Genomic DNA, 18971 nt, shown 5'->3' with positions numbered 1-18971 from the left:
GCTGTGTGAAAGCATCAGACATAAAGAATGATATTTTTAGCCATAAGGGAAGGCTTAGAACAATAGAATCTGGCGATCATATAATTTATTTGTGCAGAATATGAGAAAACGGAGGTAATGTAATGATATATTATACTTGTTACAAATGTGTATTTCTGCAAACGATCCTAAAAACAGATTTACTTGGAGGCAGCTGAGGATGGAAAAAAAATCTTGATATCCTAATGAAAACTTTACTAGTTATGTCAGTGATCTAATATTTTATATGGTAAAATAATTTAGTTGTAGTCCTGAAGGGACCATAAGTATAATTTGTGGTGGGCATGGAGGAAGGCAGCACCTTCCCTCAAAATGATGTGAGTGCAAATGCTGTTGGTCTTCATCCCCCTACTCCTAATATATCTGCCTTACCCTTTGTTCCACCAAAATAAAAAGGCAAACTACACTTACGGGAAGGACTGTGGTCAGAGGATTTATTATTCTCAAGTGTTTGTGCTGGAAAAAAAACAGATAAGATCATATATAAATAAATGGTTTTACCTCTTATTGGGAATATTTTGATGTTACTTGTATTTGTCTGCTATTTTCAACCTTAGAATGATCATTTTAACTGATCTTTGCATCCATTACATGGTGTTGAAAGCTATGTTAAACTTTTAGCACTCAATGTAGTATTGCCTTATGAATGAACAAAATGGTAAAACATTTTAACTGGAAATATTCTTCAGTCTTCAAAGTTTTTATGTGTGCTATGTGCAGAGCTTAATTTGTGAACAAAAAAAAGTGGAACTGCAGAGCCTGGGGAGGGGATGAGTGGGCCAAGGGCAGACACAACAGAAGAGGATTTTGATCAGGCTCACCCCTTTCTCTGCTATTCCTTGGAGGCTGTCTAGAAGGGAGGGGGCTGGAGCAGAATATCCTTGCTGCTCTGGAAGTAGCAGAACTGTGTTCCTTGATGTTCCCCTAGAAATTAAGCCCTGGCTCTAATGTGCTTTTTGATTGGGTAACCTTTTGCCCTGCTCAGCACAGCTTTCTTTGGATACTGTAATATAGATAGATTTGTAGATAGATAGATTTGTAATACATTTGTAATTCAGTGCTGTCCCTTATCTGGAAAAGAAGGCCAAAATTATTTTGTTGCTTAAAAATACCTGTTATACCTGAATGAAAAATTTTGAAATATTTGGTAATGTGCAGTTTAATGTGTGGAAACAGGCAAACTACTGCAGAGACCCTTAACGGGGTCAATTGGTAACCTGTTTTTATGCATTAAACCTGCATTGATGGCTTAATGCCCTTCATAAAAGGGCCCCCAAGGCCCTTAATGCACGTTAAAATGTCAAAATCAGGCATTATTTTACTGTAATGAACGTTAATTTAATGTACCGTGAGCTGCATAATAATGAAATGCTAGCATTCAAATACATGCAAAATACCTATTATGCCAGCTGAATAACACAACTTGTAATGAATTTGACAAGTTGCATTTATTGCAGGAAAGTAATGCCAGCTCATAGCTGGCATTTTTTCCTGACCAGAAGCATTGGGCTGCTAACAAAGAGCCCACAACTGCAGGGGAGCCTCTCTTAAAGGGGCCAGCAAAGTAAAATGGAAGCTCAGTCTGGGGTGTTTGCCCCCCCCCCTACCAGGAAAATCTCTCCCAACATCCCACTCTCTGAAGACATATCAGGTATTAAGCAAACCAGGGTTTGGGGCAGAAACGATCCCCCGTCACTCCTATCCCTTCTGGTGTGAGGTTTAAAATGGTGCCTATGGCCCCTACCAGCAGTATTACCATGGGGGGGGGGGGGGGGGGGGGGGGGGAGGGTTAGGCTGCCGTATAAGGAAGGATGGGTGGGTTAGGGGGTAAATTGGGGTTGGGGACATCTTTGCTGGGAGAGGTAGGACTGAGAAACAATGGACTGGTCTTCTGTAATACCATGCCAGATTAATGGGAACAATTACACAATTTGCAAAGTTGATCGCAAGTTGCATTATTCCTATACCATAGATGTCATTAACCTGCCATATTTTACTGCAGTAAATCCTCTCCTAAGCATGAGAGGGAAAGAGAATAATACTTTTTGTTCAGAGTTTAGCAGATATGGTATTCCATTTTTGTGATAAATATATTTAAACATGTTGACTGTTCTTACTTTAATAGGCTTGTGCTCCACTATATCACTGGAGGACCCTTAAGGCTGCACAGGAAAAGGATCCTGTTGGTACTTGTTATGTAGCAATTCAGAACTTCAGTGCATATGCTGAGTACTCTCCTTGTCGCAACAGTAAGTTGTTTTTATTATTTTATGTTGTAAATGTAGAAGTGGTGATTAGTGAATGCTGGTCAATCTCATTAAAAGTTCAATACTGATGTGGATGAGGCTAGAAGATAATTTTCTCATTGGAGACTACACAAAGAATAAAATATTTGTTTTAATATAGCAACTACATAATTCAACTATTTATCTTGGATGTAAAGATTTATTTTTTAAATGAAAATTTATTTTCATGTAAATTTCTAGCTTACAAGAAATGGTATTAAAATTAGAGCTACTTTAATTATTTAAGGGGCCTTGGACAAATTTTACCGGATGGACCCCCTTTGATTTTTTTCTAGTTTACCCTCCCCCCCCCCCCCCCCCCCCCCAATTTATGTGTCCAGTACACATAGGGGCCCTTTTACTAAGCTGCATTAGGTACTAATACGTGTAATACGCTAAAGTATTTTGTTAGGTTTGCCATGTGTGTGTGCTAAATATTTGTTTGAGGGGCGTGTCAAGGCAGAGAGTGGGCATTCCTGCACTATGGATACAGCTAATTTCAGCAAATGGCACACAAAAATCAGTGCCCAAAAAAATAGCACTCAGTGCTATTCTATAATGGGCACTCAAAGATGAGCACTCATTATAGAATGGCACTGTGCTGATTTACATCAGTTGAAACTAGTTGTAATTCCTGGTGCCCAATTTGACCGCACATCCCCAGCATTGTATAATACTGCATACAAATTTTAGGAATGCTCCTGACCCGTCCATGGATTTCCCATGGTCACATCCCCTTTTGGGTTGCGCACTATGAGATTTGGGTGCACATTGTTCTAGAATAGCATGCAGCAAGATGTGTGCGTAAATCCTAATTGGTGCCAATTAGCAGCCAATTATTGGCACTAATTGGCTCATTAGCTAATTTAGTTGGGCACACATTTTGGATTGGCATCGAAATAGCAGCACCCAATTGTGGGCACTATATATATAGAATCCAGGTGATAATGTGGGAGCTCTTACTGCCTACAAAATAGGTGGCGGTAAGCTCCCATGATAATTTTTAATGGCAACATTTAGTGCATGACCATAAAAATATAAAGATTCTTTATAGTCTTCTCTTTAATGTAGTGAAAGCAATAATAATAAAAAGGGAGGGAAAAGCCTCAAGAAGCTCTCAGCTAACAGCTGAAAGAGCAGGGCTTCATAATCATTGGCAAAACACTTCCCTAAAAAGTGTGGTTGCAAATTCTAAGGTTTAAACAGACAAACATTGCAAAAATGACAGCTCTGAATACTTAGCTGTAGAATCTCTTTCTTCCAGCTATACCAAAAATCGGACCATGACCAACAGTGGCCAGCATTTTGTTGAGCTGCATCAGGGTCAGGCGGTCAGAAAATGTGCAGGAAAAAAGAAAAAGAAACAACACCATGCAATCTGAAATTTCTCAATATTAACATCCCTTCAAATTTGCTTACTTAGACTCCATTCAAAAATGGATGGAACTGTGGAGACACAATCTTGAAAAAAATTGTGGTCCCTACTTATAACCCTTAGATGACACCAGACGCCTAGAGAGGTATAAGCTAATAATAAAGGCGCTGGCTAAAGAGCGGGACTGATCAAATCAAAAAAAGAAGAAAAAACATAAAAAGGATTAGAAAAAAAATAACACCATTCGAGTGGCATTTAAACCCCACGTTGTTAGTGAGTTCAGTCTAAAAATCCACTGTTGCTCTTTTTGAAGCAGTAGGTGGCGTCTATCACCGCCTCTCACCGACAGTGATATCTGTTCCAATACCAGACAACGTAATATGCCAAACGTATGTTGATTAGCAACACAATGCATCACCAACGGTGAAGTGATCTTCTGGGTCTTCACAGCACTCTTATACTCTTTCAGTCGTGTATATAAGCGATGGGATGTCTGTCCCACATACAGTTTATCACACGGGCACATGATACAATAGATGACATATTCAGATTTACAAGTGATATTGATAAAAAGATTATATTCTCTATTAGTGGAAGGATCTTTAAATATTTTTGTTACAAGCATGTTAGGACACATTGCACATTCATTGCATTTATATCCCTCTAAAACTCTCAAGTCAGAGCTTAAAGCGGATAAAATAGTGGGGCATAAAAGCTCTTTCAAATTATTTCCCCTGCTGTAATCAAACCGCACTCTAGTCTGAGAGAAAACTGGTAAAGTTGTCAATATACTCCAATGTTTTTAAAGTATATGTGCAACATTCAAAGCCTTGGTGGTATATCTCAAAACACAAGTCTGACAACATTAGTGCATGGCCATTAGTTAAAAAATTACAAAATCAGGGTTTTTATGGCTATGGTAAAAATGACCTTAGGCTGTGGGAAAGACCCATGTAAGGGTATGGTAAGGCCACTTTGTACCGCAGCTTCGTAAAAGGACCCCTTTATTACCTCCCAAAATACAATCATCTTTAAATCTTTTACTTTGACATATCAAACATCTCTCCTCCACACTTTCCTCCTAGTCTCTCCTCCTCACTTTTTCTCCATCAGACCCTCCCTCTTCCTTCCTCATTCCTTTTTCTTACTTTCGAAGGGGTCTTTTACTAAGTTGTGCTAACAGATGTAGCGCTTGCTAATGATTAACGCACGCTAAATAAAAGATAAGATGCCCATAGGAATATAATGGGTGCCTTACCATTTAGTGCACACTGATCATTAGCATGTGCTAAATCCATTAGCGCACCTGAGTAAAAGGACCCCTTAGTGTTTGTTCAAGCTCTGTGGAACAGCAGCAGTAATACATTAGCAGGACCTTTGAACATGTGAAACACTGCCTTTCCCTGCAACTCACCCATCACAGGCAGGATTACTGCCCTTGGCTTGAAGGGGTTGTCAGTAATTCATAATGCTTTCTACACTATGCTAATATAAGTGAGAGTGGGATGTTTGACCACGGAAATACAAATCCTGGAGACAAGAATCTTAAAAAGCTTGTTTATTGATGAAAAGACTCGACACAGCTGTTGTGTTTCGGCCGTCAAGCCTGCATCAGGGGTCTATAAAACATACATATGCAACTAAAGAAAAATTAAGTAAAAAAATATAAAACATATATAATAAAAAACCACAGTAAGCAATAACATATGGTAAAAAACAAATAAAATGAAAAGATAAAATGTGGGAATAACATCATTTGCTAAACGTCAAAAAATGTGTTCACATATACAATGCTCTCATAAAGTGCTAATATTGCAAGAACAATGCGTACAATAGAATGCATATAAATAATGAATAGAATAGGGACTAAACATACAGAGCATATGAATGAAATAGTATATTGGAAGGATATGCTATAATGTGTATAGTTACTACTACTACTACTATTTAGCATTTCTATAGTGCTACAAGGCGTACGCAGCGCTGCACAAACATAGAAGAAAGACAGTCCCTGCTCAAAGAGCTTACAATCTAATAGACAAAAAAAATAAATTAAGTAAGCAAATCAAATCAATTAATGTGAACGGGAAGGAAGAGAGGAGGGTAGGTGGAGGCAAGTGGTTACAAGTGGTTACGAGTCAAAAGCAATGTTAAAGAGGTGGGCTTTCAGTCTAGATTTAAAGGTGGCCAAGGATGGGGGCAAGACGTAGGGGCTCAGGAAGTTTATTCCAGGCGTAGGGTGCAGCGAGACAGAAGGCGCGAAGTCTGGAGTTGGCAGTAGTGGAGAAGGGAACAGATAAGAAGGATTTATCCATGGAGCAGAGTGCACGGGAAGGGGTGTAGGGAAGGACAAGTGTGGAGAGATACTGGGGAGCAGCAGAGTGAGTACATTTATAGGTTAGTAGAAATTACGAGCAGTAAGCTTATAATGAAAACTGAAAAGATTTTTACATAATTACATATTCACATGTACAATATTCCGATAGAATGCTAATGTTGCATGAAACATCAGTACAGTAAAATCTATATAAACACATAAATAAATAAATGAAATAGGGACTAGGCATACAGGACATGTGAATAAACTTTTGTATTAAAAAGATATCCTATAATATATATAGTGTGCTGACATTTTTTGAAGACATAAATATATTTACATAAATATATATTCTCATGTGCAATGTGCAATGTTCTCATTTTGATAATATGGTCGGGAATGCCCAGATCTTGACATTTAGGTCGTCCATAGAGATGGTCATTCCTAGACTTGGTTGTTCCTGATTTTCGGCGATAATGGAAACCAAGGACGCCCATCTCAGAAACAACCAAATGCAAGCCCTTTGGTCGAGGGAGGAGCCAGCATTCGTAGTGCACTGGTCCCCCTGACATGCCAGGGCACCAACTGGGCACCCTTGGGGGCACTGCAGTGGACTTCATAAATTGCTTACAGGTACATAGCTCCCTTACTTTGTGTGCTGAGCCCCCCAAACCCCCCCAAAACCCACTACCCACAACTGTACAGCACTACCATAGCCCGTACAGGTGAAGGGGGCACCTAGATGTGGGTACAGTGGTTTGTGGTGGGTTTTGGAGGGCTCACATTTACCAGCACAACTGTAACAGGTAGAGGGGGATGGGCCTGGGTCCGCCTGCTTGAAGTGCACTGCACCCACTAAAACTGCTTCAGGGACCTGAATACTGCTGTGATGGACCTGAGTATGACATTTGAAGCTGGCATAAATATTTTAAAGATGTTTTTTGAGGGTGGGAGGGGGTTAGTGACCACTGGGGGAGTAAGGGGAGGTCATTCCCGATTCCCTCCGGTGGTCATCTGATCAGTTTGGACACCTTTTTGAGGCTTGGTCGTAAGAAAAACAGGACCAGGTAAAGTTGTCAAAGTGCTCATCAGGGACGCCCTTTTTTTCCATTATGGGTCAAGGACGCCCATGTGTTAGGCACACCCAAGTCCCGCCTTCACTATGCCTCTGACACGCCCCCGTGAACTTTGGTCGTGGACGCCCAAAATCGGCTTTCGATTGTGCCAATTTGGGCGACCCTGTGAGAAGGACACCCATCTTCCGATTTGTGTTGAAAGATGGGCGTCCTTCTGTTTCGAAAATGAGCCTGATTGTGGCTGGTACCGTATGGTTTTGGAATAGTATTTTGTGCACTGTTTTTTGGAGCAGTTGGTTTTTCTCTATTTTAAAGCTTTTGTCCTTCTCTTTTTTCAGTGCTTTCAAATATATTTTATTTTCCGGCGCTCGGCACTAACCGGGTGGTAATCAGCATTGTACGTGCACTGACAATTACCGTCCAGTTAACGCGTGAGACCTTACCACTAAGTGAATGGGTCTCAGGCCCATAATGGACACACGCCAATTTTCATTTAGCCACTCGTCCATTCCCCCCCCCCCCCAAAAGGCCTTTTTTACAGGTACACTGAAAAATGGATCTGTGCGCGTCCAAAACGCGCCTACACTAGCGCAGGCCATTTTTCAGCTCACCTTAGTAAAGGACCCCTAAGTGCTTTCCTGCCCTTTAAATCTAGGCACCCTATTTTAAAATTACCCCTTTTCAGTCAAGAGTATGGAGAACTTGCATGGATTGTTATGAGCCTTTGGGCAGAAAGTAAAGAGTACTGGAAAGGTGTTACAGCTTCTGGAAAAAAAATGATGGGTTTGGAAAAAATACGTTTGTTATGATTAGGACTTTCATACCTACATTTATAGGTATTCATAAACTATAAATTTAGGTGTTTATTTTCATCTAATTAGGTTTCTTTGAGGTTACAAAAAATAATGGGCACAAAATTCAGTAAATGGCGACCAGTGGGTTTTTAAAAGATTTTTTTAAATGCTTCCCACTGCCAGCTGAATTTAGATCTGGATAGTCAGTGCCTGCCCCTATCCAGGTACCGGCACTGAATATGCGGATCTGGGGTGGCTACTGGGAGTTACTGGGTACCATTGATATTTAGGGCCCTGTTTACTAAGGTGAACTAGCATTTTTAACATATGCTAAAATTATCGCACGCAAGACGCTAGAGTCACGCATATGTTCCTATGAGTGACTTAGCATTTAGTGCATGCTAAAAACGCTAGCGTGGCTTAGTAAATAGTGCCCTTAGTGGCTTTGTCTGGTTAAGTGTCATTGAATATTTGCAGTTAGTGGAGGACTAGCCTAATGGTTAGTGCAGCAGGCTTTGGCCCTGGCAACCTGGGTTCAATTCCCACTGCAGCTCCTTGTGACTGTCAGCTAGTCACTTAACCCTCCATTGCCCCAGGTCAAAAAACTTAGATTGTGAGCACCCTAATGTGTACAGTGCTGTGTACATCTAGTAGTGCTATAGAAATGAGTAGCTCTGTCAGCATGGTTTAGCTGGGCAGGAGCCTCTCCTGCCCAGCTAAACCATGCTGAATGTCATCCTCAATGTGTTTATTGGTGTTTTCATGCAACATATGCTATTGCTGGGTACTTTTTTTGTTAGGATAGAATATCTATGATAACTTAATAGTTATCAGTGCAGAAAAGACACAAAAACTGATCGGAGTATATGAGACAAGCCAATGGAATGGTGAGAGAGCTGTAAGGGAAGTGGTATTTTCCGGTATATATCCATTAAACACCTATTTATTTTATTATCTATTTATTTATCCATCCATTCATCCATCCATATTGGGGTGTTTTATTATAAGAATATAAGAATAGCCATACTGGGTCAGACCAATTGTCCATCTAGCCCAGTATCCTGCTTTCAACAGTGGCCAATTCAGGCCACAAGTATCTGACAGAAACCCAATTTGTAGCAACATCCCATGCTACAAATCTTGGAGCAAGCAGTGGTTTCCCCCATGTCCATATTAATAACAGACTATGGACTTTTCCTCCAGAAACTTGCCCAAACTTATGTTAAACCCAGATACGCTAACCATTGTTACCACATCCTTTGGCAATGGGTTCCAGAGCTTAAAAAGTATTTCCTCCTATTTGTTTTAAAAACATTTCCATGTAATTTCATTGAGTGTCCCTGGTCTTTGTACTTTTTGAAAGATCAGAAAATCAATTCACTTTTACCCATTTTTATACCACTCAGGATTTTGTAGACCTCAATCATACCCCCACCCCCTCAGCTGTCTCTTTTCCAAGCTGAAGAGCCCTAACCGCTTTAACCTTTCATCATATGGAAGCAGTTCGATCCCCTTTATCATTTTGGTTGCTCTTCTTTGAACCTTTCCTAATTCCGCTATATCTTTTTTGAGATACGGCGACCAGAATTGAATGCACTACTCAAGGTGAGGTTGCACTATAGAGTGATACAGAGGCATTATAATATTCTTGGTCTTATTTCTCAACCCTTTCCTAATAATCCCTAGCATCCTGTTCACTTTCAGGCTTATTTTAAAAAGAGAAGGGCACCCATCTTTTGACACAAATCGGGAGATGGATGTCCTTCTCCCAGGGTCGCCCAAATCGGCATAATCGAAAGCCGATTTTAGGTGTCCTCAACTGCTTTCCATCGCGGGGACAACCAAAGTTCCCGGGGGCATGTTGGAAGCATAGTGAAGGCGGGACTAGGGCATGCTTAACACATAGGCGTCTTCAGCCAATAAATGAAAAAAGAAGGGCGTCCCTGAAGAACACTTCGCCGACTTTACTTGGTCCTTTATTTTTTTACAACCAAGCCACAAAAATGTGCTCTAAATGACCAGATGACCACCGGAGGGAATCGGGAATGACCTCCCCTTACTCCCCCAGTGGTCACTAACCCCCTCCCACCCTAAAAAAATACATTTTGAAATATTTTTCCAACCTCTATGCCAGCCTCAAATATACTCAGCTCCATGACAGCAGTATGCAGGTCCCTGGAGCAGTTTTAGTGGGTGCAGTGCACTTCAGGCAGGTGGACCCAGGCCCATCCCCCCTTACCTGTTACACTTGTGGTGGTAAATGTGAGCCCTCCAAAACCCACCACAAATCCACAGTACCCACATCTAGGTGCCCCCTTCATCCCTAAGGGCTATAGTAGTGGTGTACAGTTGTGGGTAGTGGTTTTTTTTTTTGGGGGGGGGGGTTGGGGTGCTCAGCACACAAGGTAAGGGAGCTATACACTTGGGAGCTTTTTCTGAAGTCCACTGCAGTGCCCCCTAGGGTGCCCGGTTGGTGTCCTGGCATGTCAGGGGGACCAGTGGACTACGAATGCTGGCTCCTCCCTCGACCAAAGGGCTTGGATTTGGTCATTTCTGAGATAGGCGTATTCGGTTTCCATTATTGCCGAAAATCGGGGATGACCATCTCTAGGGATGACCATCTCTAAAGTCGACCTAAATGTTGAGATTTGGACATCCCAGACTGTATTATTGAAACAAAAGATGGCCGCCCATCTTGTTTCGATAATACGGGTTTCCCCTCCCCTTCGCGGGGACGTCCTGTGAGGACGTCCTCAGGAAAACGTGGGCGCTCCGTTCCAATTATTGCCCCCTCTGTGTGTTCTTGAGTGTTATTACCAGTTTTGGGTCTTACCCTTTGGACTGGCCACGGCGTCTTTTCCAAGGTTATACTGGTGGTGGTTGCTGCTGCTTAACTGCTCCACCAGGGAATCAGGGTGCATCCTTATCTCGATGACTGGCTGATACAAGCATACTCAGCAGTGGAGGCCAGCCTGGCCACTTCTTAATCATCTTTCATTTAGAGACCCTAGGCTGGGTCATTAATCAGAGCAAGAGTCACCTCATTCCATTTGGGATAAAACCTGAAATCAAAAGCCCTAATTATAATAAAATAGAGTTGCATGACTTGTGGATAACTAAAGCTTGAAACTCAGTCTTCTAGGTAAGGTGACTGCCACTAGAAAGAAGACTTTATTGGCTTAATTGGCATCTTCATAATGGATGTAAGGGCAGTATTATGATTCTATAAGACAGGAGGTTTCTCCAGTGGTTGTTTGAAATGACGAAGTTTCTTCAAGGCTTGAAAATATGAGTGGATACTGGAAAGATGGTTTTCTGTGAATCTGGGTATGGAAGGTCAAAGTAGCACTGAGATACACTCTGTTGGAAGAATTAATGACATGCCAGACAACAGAAATGGTGCAAAAGTTGAATAACTTGAAGAGAACAATGAATTAGGTCATTGCCATTCATGAAGCACCAGATAGAAAACCTATTTTGCTTGAAGGCATAGGTGTGTCTGGTCAATTGTTTCTTTGTGGCAATTAAAATTTCTTGAATATACATTGGAATATATAGTGTCATGACTAAGCACTGTACAGTTTCCATTCTGTGAGTGCTGGGGCTTTGAGTTTGGAATGGATCATTAAGTGTTTTAGCAAAGGAATCAGTTTTGACAAGGCCAGTGGGGTATTATGAAAATCATTATGCCTGACCTCTGTTGAAACTTGTGTAGGTTCTTTGGCATTGGGGGATTAGCACAGAGCAGAGGCCAATTCCAGGAAATTGCTAAAGCAAAACTTGCCAGATGATCTAGCGATGGGCAGCTGAGCAGTGAAGCAGCAGCTTTCCATTTTTGACACTGGCAAATAGTCCTAATTAAGGGGACCCCTACTCTTGGAGGATAGATTTCAGCGTCATGCCATGGAGAGACCACTTGTATAGTTGGAGGACTCTGCTAAGTCTGTCGGCCAACTGGTTCTAGGCACTAGAGAAATAGGTGCTTGTGTTTGAATGTGATTTGCTGTGACAAAATCCCAAATTCTTGCTGCTCTCATGCATAGGCATAGAGATTCTGTGTTCTCCTGCCTGTTGACACAAAACATGAAGTAACTGAGTGGCCTTGAAGAAAATGGAAAAAGACTTGAAGGGCATAAAATATGGCTCAGAGCTCCATGGGATCAACATGGAAGAGGTGTTTGGATGTCACCCACATCCTTTGCATGAGGAGAGTAAGTAGGCTTGCCATCCCACCATGTTTGAAGTTTCCATTTTAGGATGAAATGGTGTTCCAGAAGAGCAAAGGGGACATCTTGTGTGAGTTAGCTGTTGAATGTTTGCCACATATTTTATAGCCAGAGTGAAAGGACTTGAGATCCCACTGAAGTTGTTTCCTTTGAGACAAGTGAAAGGAACAACATGCTTTTCAGTGGCCAGATGACCTAACATCTGTAAGTCTGCCTTGGCTGTGACTTCTGTTGAAGTCTGTATATTGCATGAATGTTAAAGTCCCCGGGAATGATGGAAGGAAAGGATGTATTGAAAAAGAAGGAAATTCAGGTTGCTGAGACAGGAAGAGAGGGACTTATCTGGGGGGGGGTGGGGGGGGGGGGGGGGGGGGGGGGGGGGTGATAAATGACAGCTAACTGAAGTGAATAGATGGATGGAATGCTCTTCAGAGGAAGAAAGGGAGTGGTACTGAGGTGGGAAAATAGGTTGAAATCTACTATAAGGGGAGAGTAGTAACTCAACACCACCACTGCAGCCAGTGGGGTGACATGTATGGGGAAAAAAAGGTAACCTCTATGACAATGGGCAGCAACATAAGCAGAGTCTACAGGGAAAAGCCAAGTCTCAGTCAGAGCAAGAAGATGCAGAGTATGAGAGAAAAAGAGGTTGTGAATGAAGGTAAGCTTGTTGGAGACGGAGCAGACATTCCACAGGGAGAGAAGAAGGAGGAAGGAAATGAACTGCAATAAAATTGGAGAGGTTGTGGTTTGACCTGTACAGGTGGGGGTGAAAGTTGATTTGAAGGGCCAAGCTTGGGACTGATATCCCTAGTGGAGAAGAGAAGAAGGAGCAAGAGGGTAAAGAGAAGAGCAGGAAAGGCATGATGATAGTGATGAAGATGAGATGTGAAAAGACATAATGGAGGTGGCTGAATGGTAACAACACACACAGAAGGAGTAGTATGGCCAGCAGGACTCTTCCAAAAAAACAATAGGATGACAGAAAGCAAGATGAAAAATGCTTTATTCTTTAAAGTGTCTGACATGGCACTGTGTTTCATCTAACTGCCTGCCTCAGGGGTCTTGGTACAGGTTGTCAATGTCTTAAGCTGGTGAAGTTGAAACACACGCTGTCTTGAAAAAGTCGCAGAGTTAAAGACAAGTGTGTCAATCCATGAAAAATGTGAGCGCTGCAAACAAAAGTAGCTATGCGATATAATAGGAACAAAATGTTGAAGTTCAAGAGCTGAAGAGAAGGTGGAAGACAAAATGGCTAGATGTTGTGGCAGCCATTTGAATCTGGAGCCATGATTGGCAGGCGTGAGTGGGGATTGCTCCTGCTCATTGTAACCTAGGGGTGCTTGTGCGGGTGGGGTATCCCTATTGGGAGAAACAATGCTTTTGGGGAAAAGGGGGGGGAGGGAGGAAGAGGGATCACAATGAGGGTAAGGGTAATGGCAGGGAAGAGATCAGAAATGGGGAGCAATACTTTTGGGAGGGGGGAAGGGGAGAAGAAGGAGGCAGAAAGGAGGATCACGATAGGGGCAGTGCTCTTGGGGAGTTGGGGAGGGGGAGAGAGGGGATCACAATGGGGGGCAGTGCTCTTGGGGTTTGCCAATAGGACTCTTTAGAGTGGTTATCCAGGCACCAGCCAATATTCAGTGCCAGTGCCGGAATAGTTGACTGGGCAAGATTAGGACTGCATCTTATATGGCCTTATCTGCTCAGTTAGCTATCTGGTCTCTGGCACTGAATCTCGCCAGTGTCTGGATAAGTGACAGCTGTACCCAAATTCTACCTTTGAACTGGACAGTCAGTGGATAGTTGAGCACAAATGATTTAACCAGGCAGGAGCCTCTCAGTTTCTCACAGACTGCATGTGATTTAATAATGTATAATTTTGTGTCATCTGCAAATCTGATCCACCTCACTCATTATTTCCATTTCCAGATCAGTTATAAATATGTTGAAAAGCACCAATTCCAGAAACAGAACGTTGAGGCATTTCACTATTCACCCTCCTCCATGGAGAGAATTGTCTATTAACCCTGCTCTGTTTTCTATCTTTTAACCAGTTCCAAACAGGACTTTGCCTTTTATAATTTCCTCAGGAATCTCTCATGAGGAACTTTGTGTAAAGCTTTCTGAAAATCTAAATAAACCACATCAGTTGGCTCCCTTTTATCCATGTGTTTATTCACACCTTCAAAAATTCCTTGGCTAACTCCATGTTGATCATGTTTCAGAATGTTTTCAATCATTTTCTTCTTTATAATAGTTTCTATCATTTTGTCCAACACTGACATCAGGCTAACTGTTCTATTGTTTTCTGGATCACCCCTGGAACCTGTTTATAAACTGCAATTAAAAAAAAAAATCTGGCATTGCATTCGCTATATTCCAGTCTTCAGCTACCTTGGATGATTTCAATGCAGTGCAAAGATTACTAATAGTAGATCTGCAATTTCTTTTTTGAGTTCTTTCAGTACTCTGAGGTTTATAACATCCTGTCCAAGGAACTTACTACTCTTTGGCTTGTTAATTTGGTTTATTAAATCTTCCAGGTTCACTGAGATTTGTCTCATTTCCTCCATATCATCACATTTAAATACCATTTCTAGCATGGTATCTTTCTTTCATCGTCCTCATTAAAGACTGAAGCAAAGAATTAATGTATATGTTTTCTGGCCCAGGCAAGTTACCGCCTTAATTTCCCAGTTGCTGCTGTTCCCTTTTCTTTCCCAAGTGTGAAACTAGCAGGGAATGCTCTATGACAGCTTCAGGAGCTATGGAACTTCATGGTACTAATTTTTTAAACATTAACTTCTTAATAGACTTCTATGCAGAGTTGTGGAGCAGCCTAATGGTTAGTGCAGCCACCTTAGATCCAAAGGACCCAGGTTTCAAATCTCACTTCAGTTCTTTACTATTTTTTTTCATTAAGCCCTTCAGGGACAGAAAAATACCGACTGTACTGCAAGTCTGAAGAATATTGAAATGGTGTACATTTAGGTGCAGTAGATATTTTTCTTTCCTGGAGGGTTTACAGTTTAAAAGAAAAAAATAACAAGGAGCTGATGTGGGATTTGAATCTGGGTGCCCTGGGTTGCAGCCCACTGTTCTAACCATTAGACTACTCCTGTTCTCTGTATGGATGTCTTTGTGGCCATTTTGTAACATGGACTTTCCTATGCTGCCACAAAGATGTCCATGCCCCTTGTTTTGCCCGGTTTAAAATTTGGATGTTTCAATGGATGTTCATTCTAGAAGTCACTAGCATATGGACATCCATTTCTCATGTATTTTAAAACAGGCTGTATGTCTGCAGATCCTGTTCCTAAAATACATGAAGGCAAACAAAAAAAGCAAACACTGGGCCTTCAGGATTGAGAAAAATGTAGTCCTTTAATATCACAAATACCCGACACGGGCCGTGTTTCGGCGTACAACTGCCTGCATCAGGGGTCAATAAACTCCTATCGGTCAACTTGCAAACTGTGGCGCAAGAGGTAAGTGAAACAATCGGGGTAAAACTCCTGTGTGCCAGGACGCCAACAACGCCGGAGGATGCAACCGACTGTCACACACACCTAAAATACATGAGAAATGAATGTCCATATCTGATGTACAGACTTGGATGTTTATATTCTGAGTTGGACGTCCTTTCTAAAATTCTGCTCCACATTTTTAACAACATCCATCCCTGAGTTAAACTCCTAACCTTTGCAGCTACTCCTTTTAGCTTTTTAAAACTGTTTCCCTCATTTTATCATAGTTGCCATGACACAGATTTCCTTCGTGCATTCACTCCAGTTATTATCTCACATTTGGTCATTTTATGACCACTATTTCTAAGCAGCCCCAACAACATTACCTCTTGCACCAAGTCCCACATTCTACTAATGACTAGATCTAAAAAGGTTCCCCTTCTTGTCATTTCCTGACCCAGCCTCTCTATGAAGCATTCATTTATTTCGTATAAGAATTTCACTTCCCAACCTGATGTGGCATTTATCCTGGTTAATATTGGTGTAATCGAAATCACAAAACAGGACAAGGGTAGCAGAAAACAATGTCAAAACAAAAACATTTTCTGTCAAAATGTGGGTAAAAAGATAAGTACTCTCTCATTAAAAAAATAACTGCTAAAAAAACATAGAGAGACCTAAGTGTTCCATATTCCTTAACAGTACAAGTGAAATACCTTGACAAAGGAGGAACAAACCAATCATTGGTCTTGCCTCCAAGAAAATAATTTATATAGAAGTAGGAGAAAAAGACCACCCAAAAGGTGGACAAAAAATTCCTTTTCAAAAAATGTTTTTTTACATAGACACCACACTTAGGGGGTATTTTACTAAGCTCCAGTAGTGTTTTTAGCTCGCGATAGAAATCAGCTGGTGGTACAAGCCAAAACGTCCATTATATTCCTAAAATCGCTTCTGTGGCTTAGTAAAAGACCCTCTTATGGGTCCTTATTAGTGTGCGCTAAATGATAAGATGCCCATTATATTCCTATGGGTGTATTATCATTTAGCACGCGCTAAATCTTGTAGTGCACCTAACTAATAGGACCCCATAGCTTTTCGTCCACAGTGTTACATATATTAACTTGTCATTCACTAGACATGCATGAGAAAATTGTATCACAAAACATATCAAAACAAAACAATATAGTCAAAATAGATTCTTCAAAGAAAAACTTTTAAAATATCACATATGAAACAAGAAATACCACACCCCATCCACACCTTCCCTCTACTGCTCCTCCCCTCTCTGAATCCCTCCCTGCCTGTTGTCCAGTGATAATTCCTAATAATTGAGGGTGTTTTGTATTAAAAAATTTTCTCAATAAACATAAAGTTTTAAAAAAATCACTTATATGTAATCTGGTCTGTTATATCCCAACAAGGACTCCTTGTTTCACAGTATGCTGTGTCAGAGGTTATACTTCACACCAGGACAAGCGATACATATCATACCACTGGTCTAGTTTTTAGCACTACTGAGTCCAACTCAGGCCTCCAGTGCTATTTCCAGACAGTGGCTAGCACTGTCCGAACTACTGTCATACCCAAGTGGAGGAGAACATCTTCTTCCATATCTAAGTCCAGGAATGGACTGTTTAATAAAGCAGTGCCCAAGTCTGGTTGCAGGTCTTGCCAGAGCATCTGAGAAAACATCACAAAAACTTGCTGCCAAAATGGCTGTAAAACAGGATAATGCCATCACATATGACAACATGTACCCTACTCCCCACAGCCCCTCCAATACCAGTCAGTAGCCTGAGTATACATTTTTGTGAATTGGAGAGGGGTATAATACCATCACAAAAGGACCTTATAAGCATTCTCTGCAACAAGAGTGGACAGGCCCAGGGATTGAGTTTGCTGCCAGATCTCCTCCCATTCCAAATCAGTCAAAGCTCTCCCTAAGTCCTTCACTGAAGTATATATGGAAGCTTCCTTCCACTATTATTATTCAGACATCTATATATTTGGGAAATAGCCCCCTTCTGCACCACAGGTCTGAACAGGTTTTCAGATGGGCTTCTACTCCAATGCAAATCCCCCATAAGCCATTCTTGTCCTAAATAATGTTTAACTTGTAGATAGGGAAGAGATCCCAAGGCTCTAAATTATAGTGTTGCTATAAGTCCTCAACAGCCCACACCTCCTCCCGCTCTGGATTACCTATACAAACTAGCCCCCCCCCCCCTTCTCCCATTGACGAAGTAAGGCTTGGTCCCTTCCTGGGGAAAATTCAATGTTATATTTCAGTGGGGTGTACCAGGAATAATGACAGCCCTCTAGCAGTACACCCTGCATATCTCACCAAAGCTTCATCATTAGTGCCCAAACAGGTCCCCCTCAGCCCTCCCCAGGGTAACTGCCTCTGAGCTGCCAAGGAAATGCGACAAGGGAACATCCCCCTTGACATGATCCCAGGCTTTAAACTAACAGTCACGGACACTGGAACAACGTGAGCCCTAGGCCTACTGTCATCGAGCGGCAGCAGGAGGCAAAACCCCCCAACCAGGACTGGACTAACAAGCAAGTATGGAACTGGATTCTGGAACGGACTTGGCTTGGCTGGAGCTGGATTCTGGAATGGACTTGGCTTGGCAGCCACTGGATTCTGGAATGGTCTTGCCTTGGCTTGACTGGAGGCTGGAACGGGCTTGGCTTGGCAGGCAGTGCTGGAACAGACAGGACTGGAGCTGAAGCTGTAGGCAGACAATGCTGGAACAAGAGGATTCAGGATACTCGAGTAGGATTCAGGATTCTCACACAAGCTTGGCTGGAACAGGATTCAGGACTCTCAAAGAAACAGGACTCAGGACTCTCACAGAAGCTTGGCTGGAACAGGATTCAGGATTCTCAAACTGGGCGGACACAAGCTGGGTCAGAACTAAAGCTGAAGGCTTGCAGGGCAGACACAAGCAGGATGGGAACTGAAGCTAAAGACAATCAGGACAGACACAAAGCTGACCCACACAGACAAACAACAGAACTAAGGCTGAAGCTGAAGGTAGAGGGGACTAGAACAAGCAAGGCAGACTAGGCAGAACACAAAACTGACCCACATAGACAAACAGAGAAGAACAGAAGCAGAAGTGCACACAGGCACCCTAAACAAGAAATCAAGACAGAAGTGCCCACGGGCACACAGACTAGAACAAGGCAGAAGTGCTACACTGCACACGGACTAACCTGGAGACCTTTGGCATTGCAAAGGCCCCGAATGAAAGTCCACCACTTCCTTATAAACAAGACAGAGGCAGGAAATACACTGAACACCAAAGTGAGGCTTGAAACATGCAGGAAGTGGATACCCTACAGGACAGAGGCAAGAAACACACTGAACACCAAAGTGA

The 18971-nt window shown here is 42.0% G+C and overlaps 1 protein-coding gene across 2 annotated transcripts in view; it reads left to right on the top strand.

The window, feature by feature from the left end:
- The window catches only part of ITGA8 (integrin subunit alpha 8), a 521482-nt gene that overhangs the window by 32742 nt on the left and 469769 nt on the right, over positions 1 to 18971 (top strand). For both annotated transcript variants that reach the window (XR_003941853.1, XM_030199982.1), the window contains exon 4: positions 2165 to 2288. Coding sequence is in view for 1 of the 2 variants with exons in the window: in XM_030199982.1 (XP_030055842.1) it covers positions 2165 to 2288 (124 nt within the window). In the remaining variant the exon portion in view is untranslated. The remainder of the gene's footprint in view (positions 1 to 2164; positions 2289 to 18971) is intronic.

The sequence above is a fragment of the Microcaecilia unicolor genome, chromosome 1 (assembly GCF_901765095.1).
Source record: "Microcaecilia unicolor chromosome 1, aMicUni1.1, whole genome shotgun sequence".
In the NCBI taxonomy this organism is placed as follows: Eukaryota; Metazoa; Chordata; class Amphibia; order Gymnophiona; family Siphonopidae; genus Microcaecilia; species Microcaecilia unicolor.
Note: the sequence above shows the minus strand (reverse complement) of the source record. Positions and strands in the feature narration are given on the sequence as shown.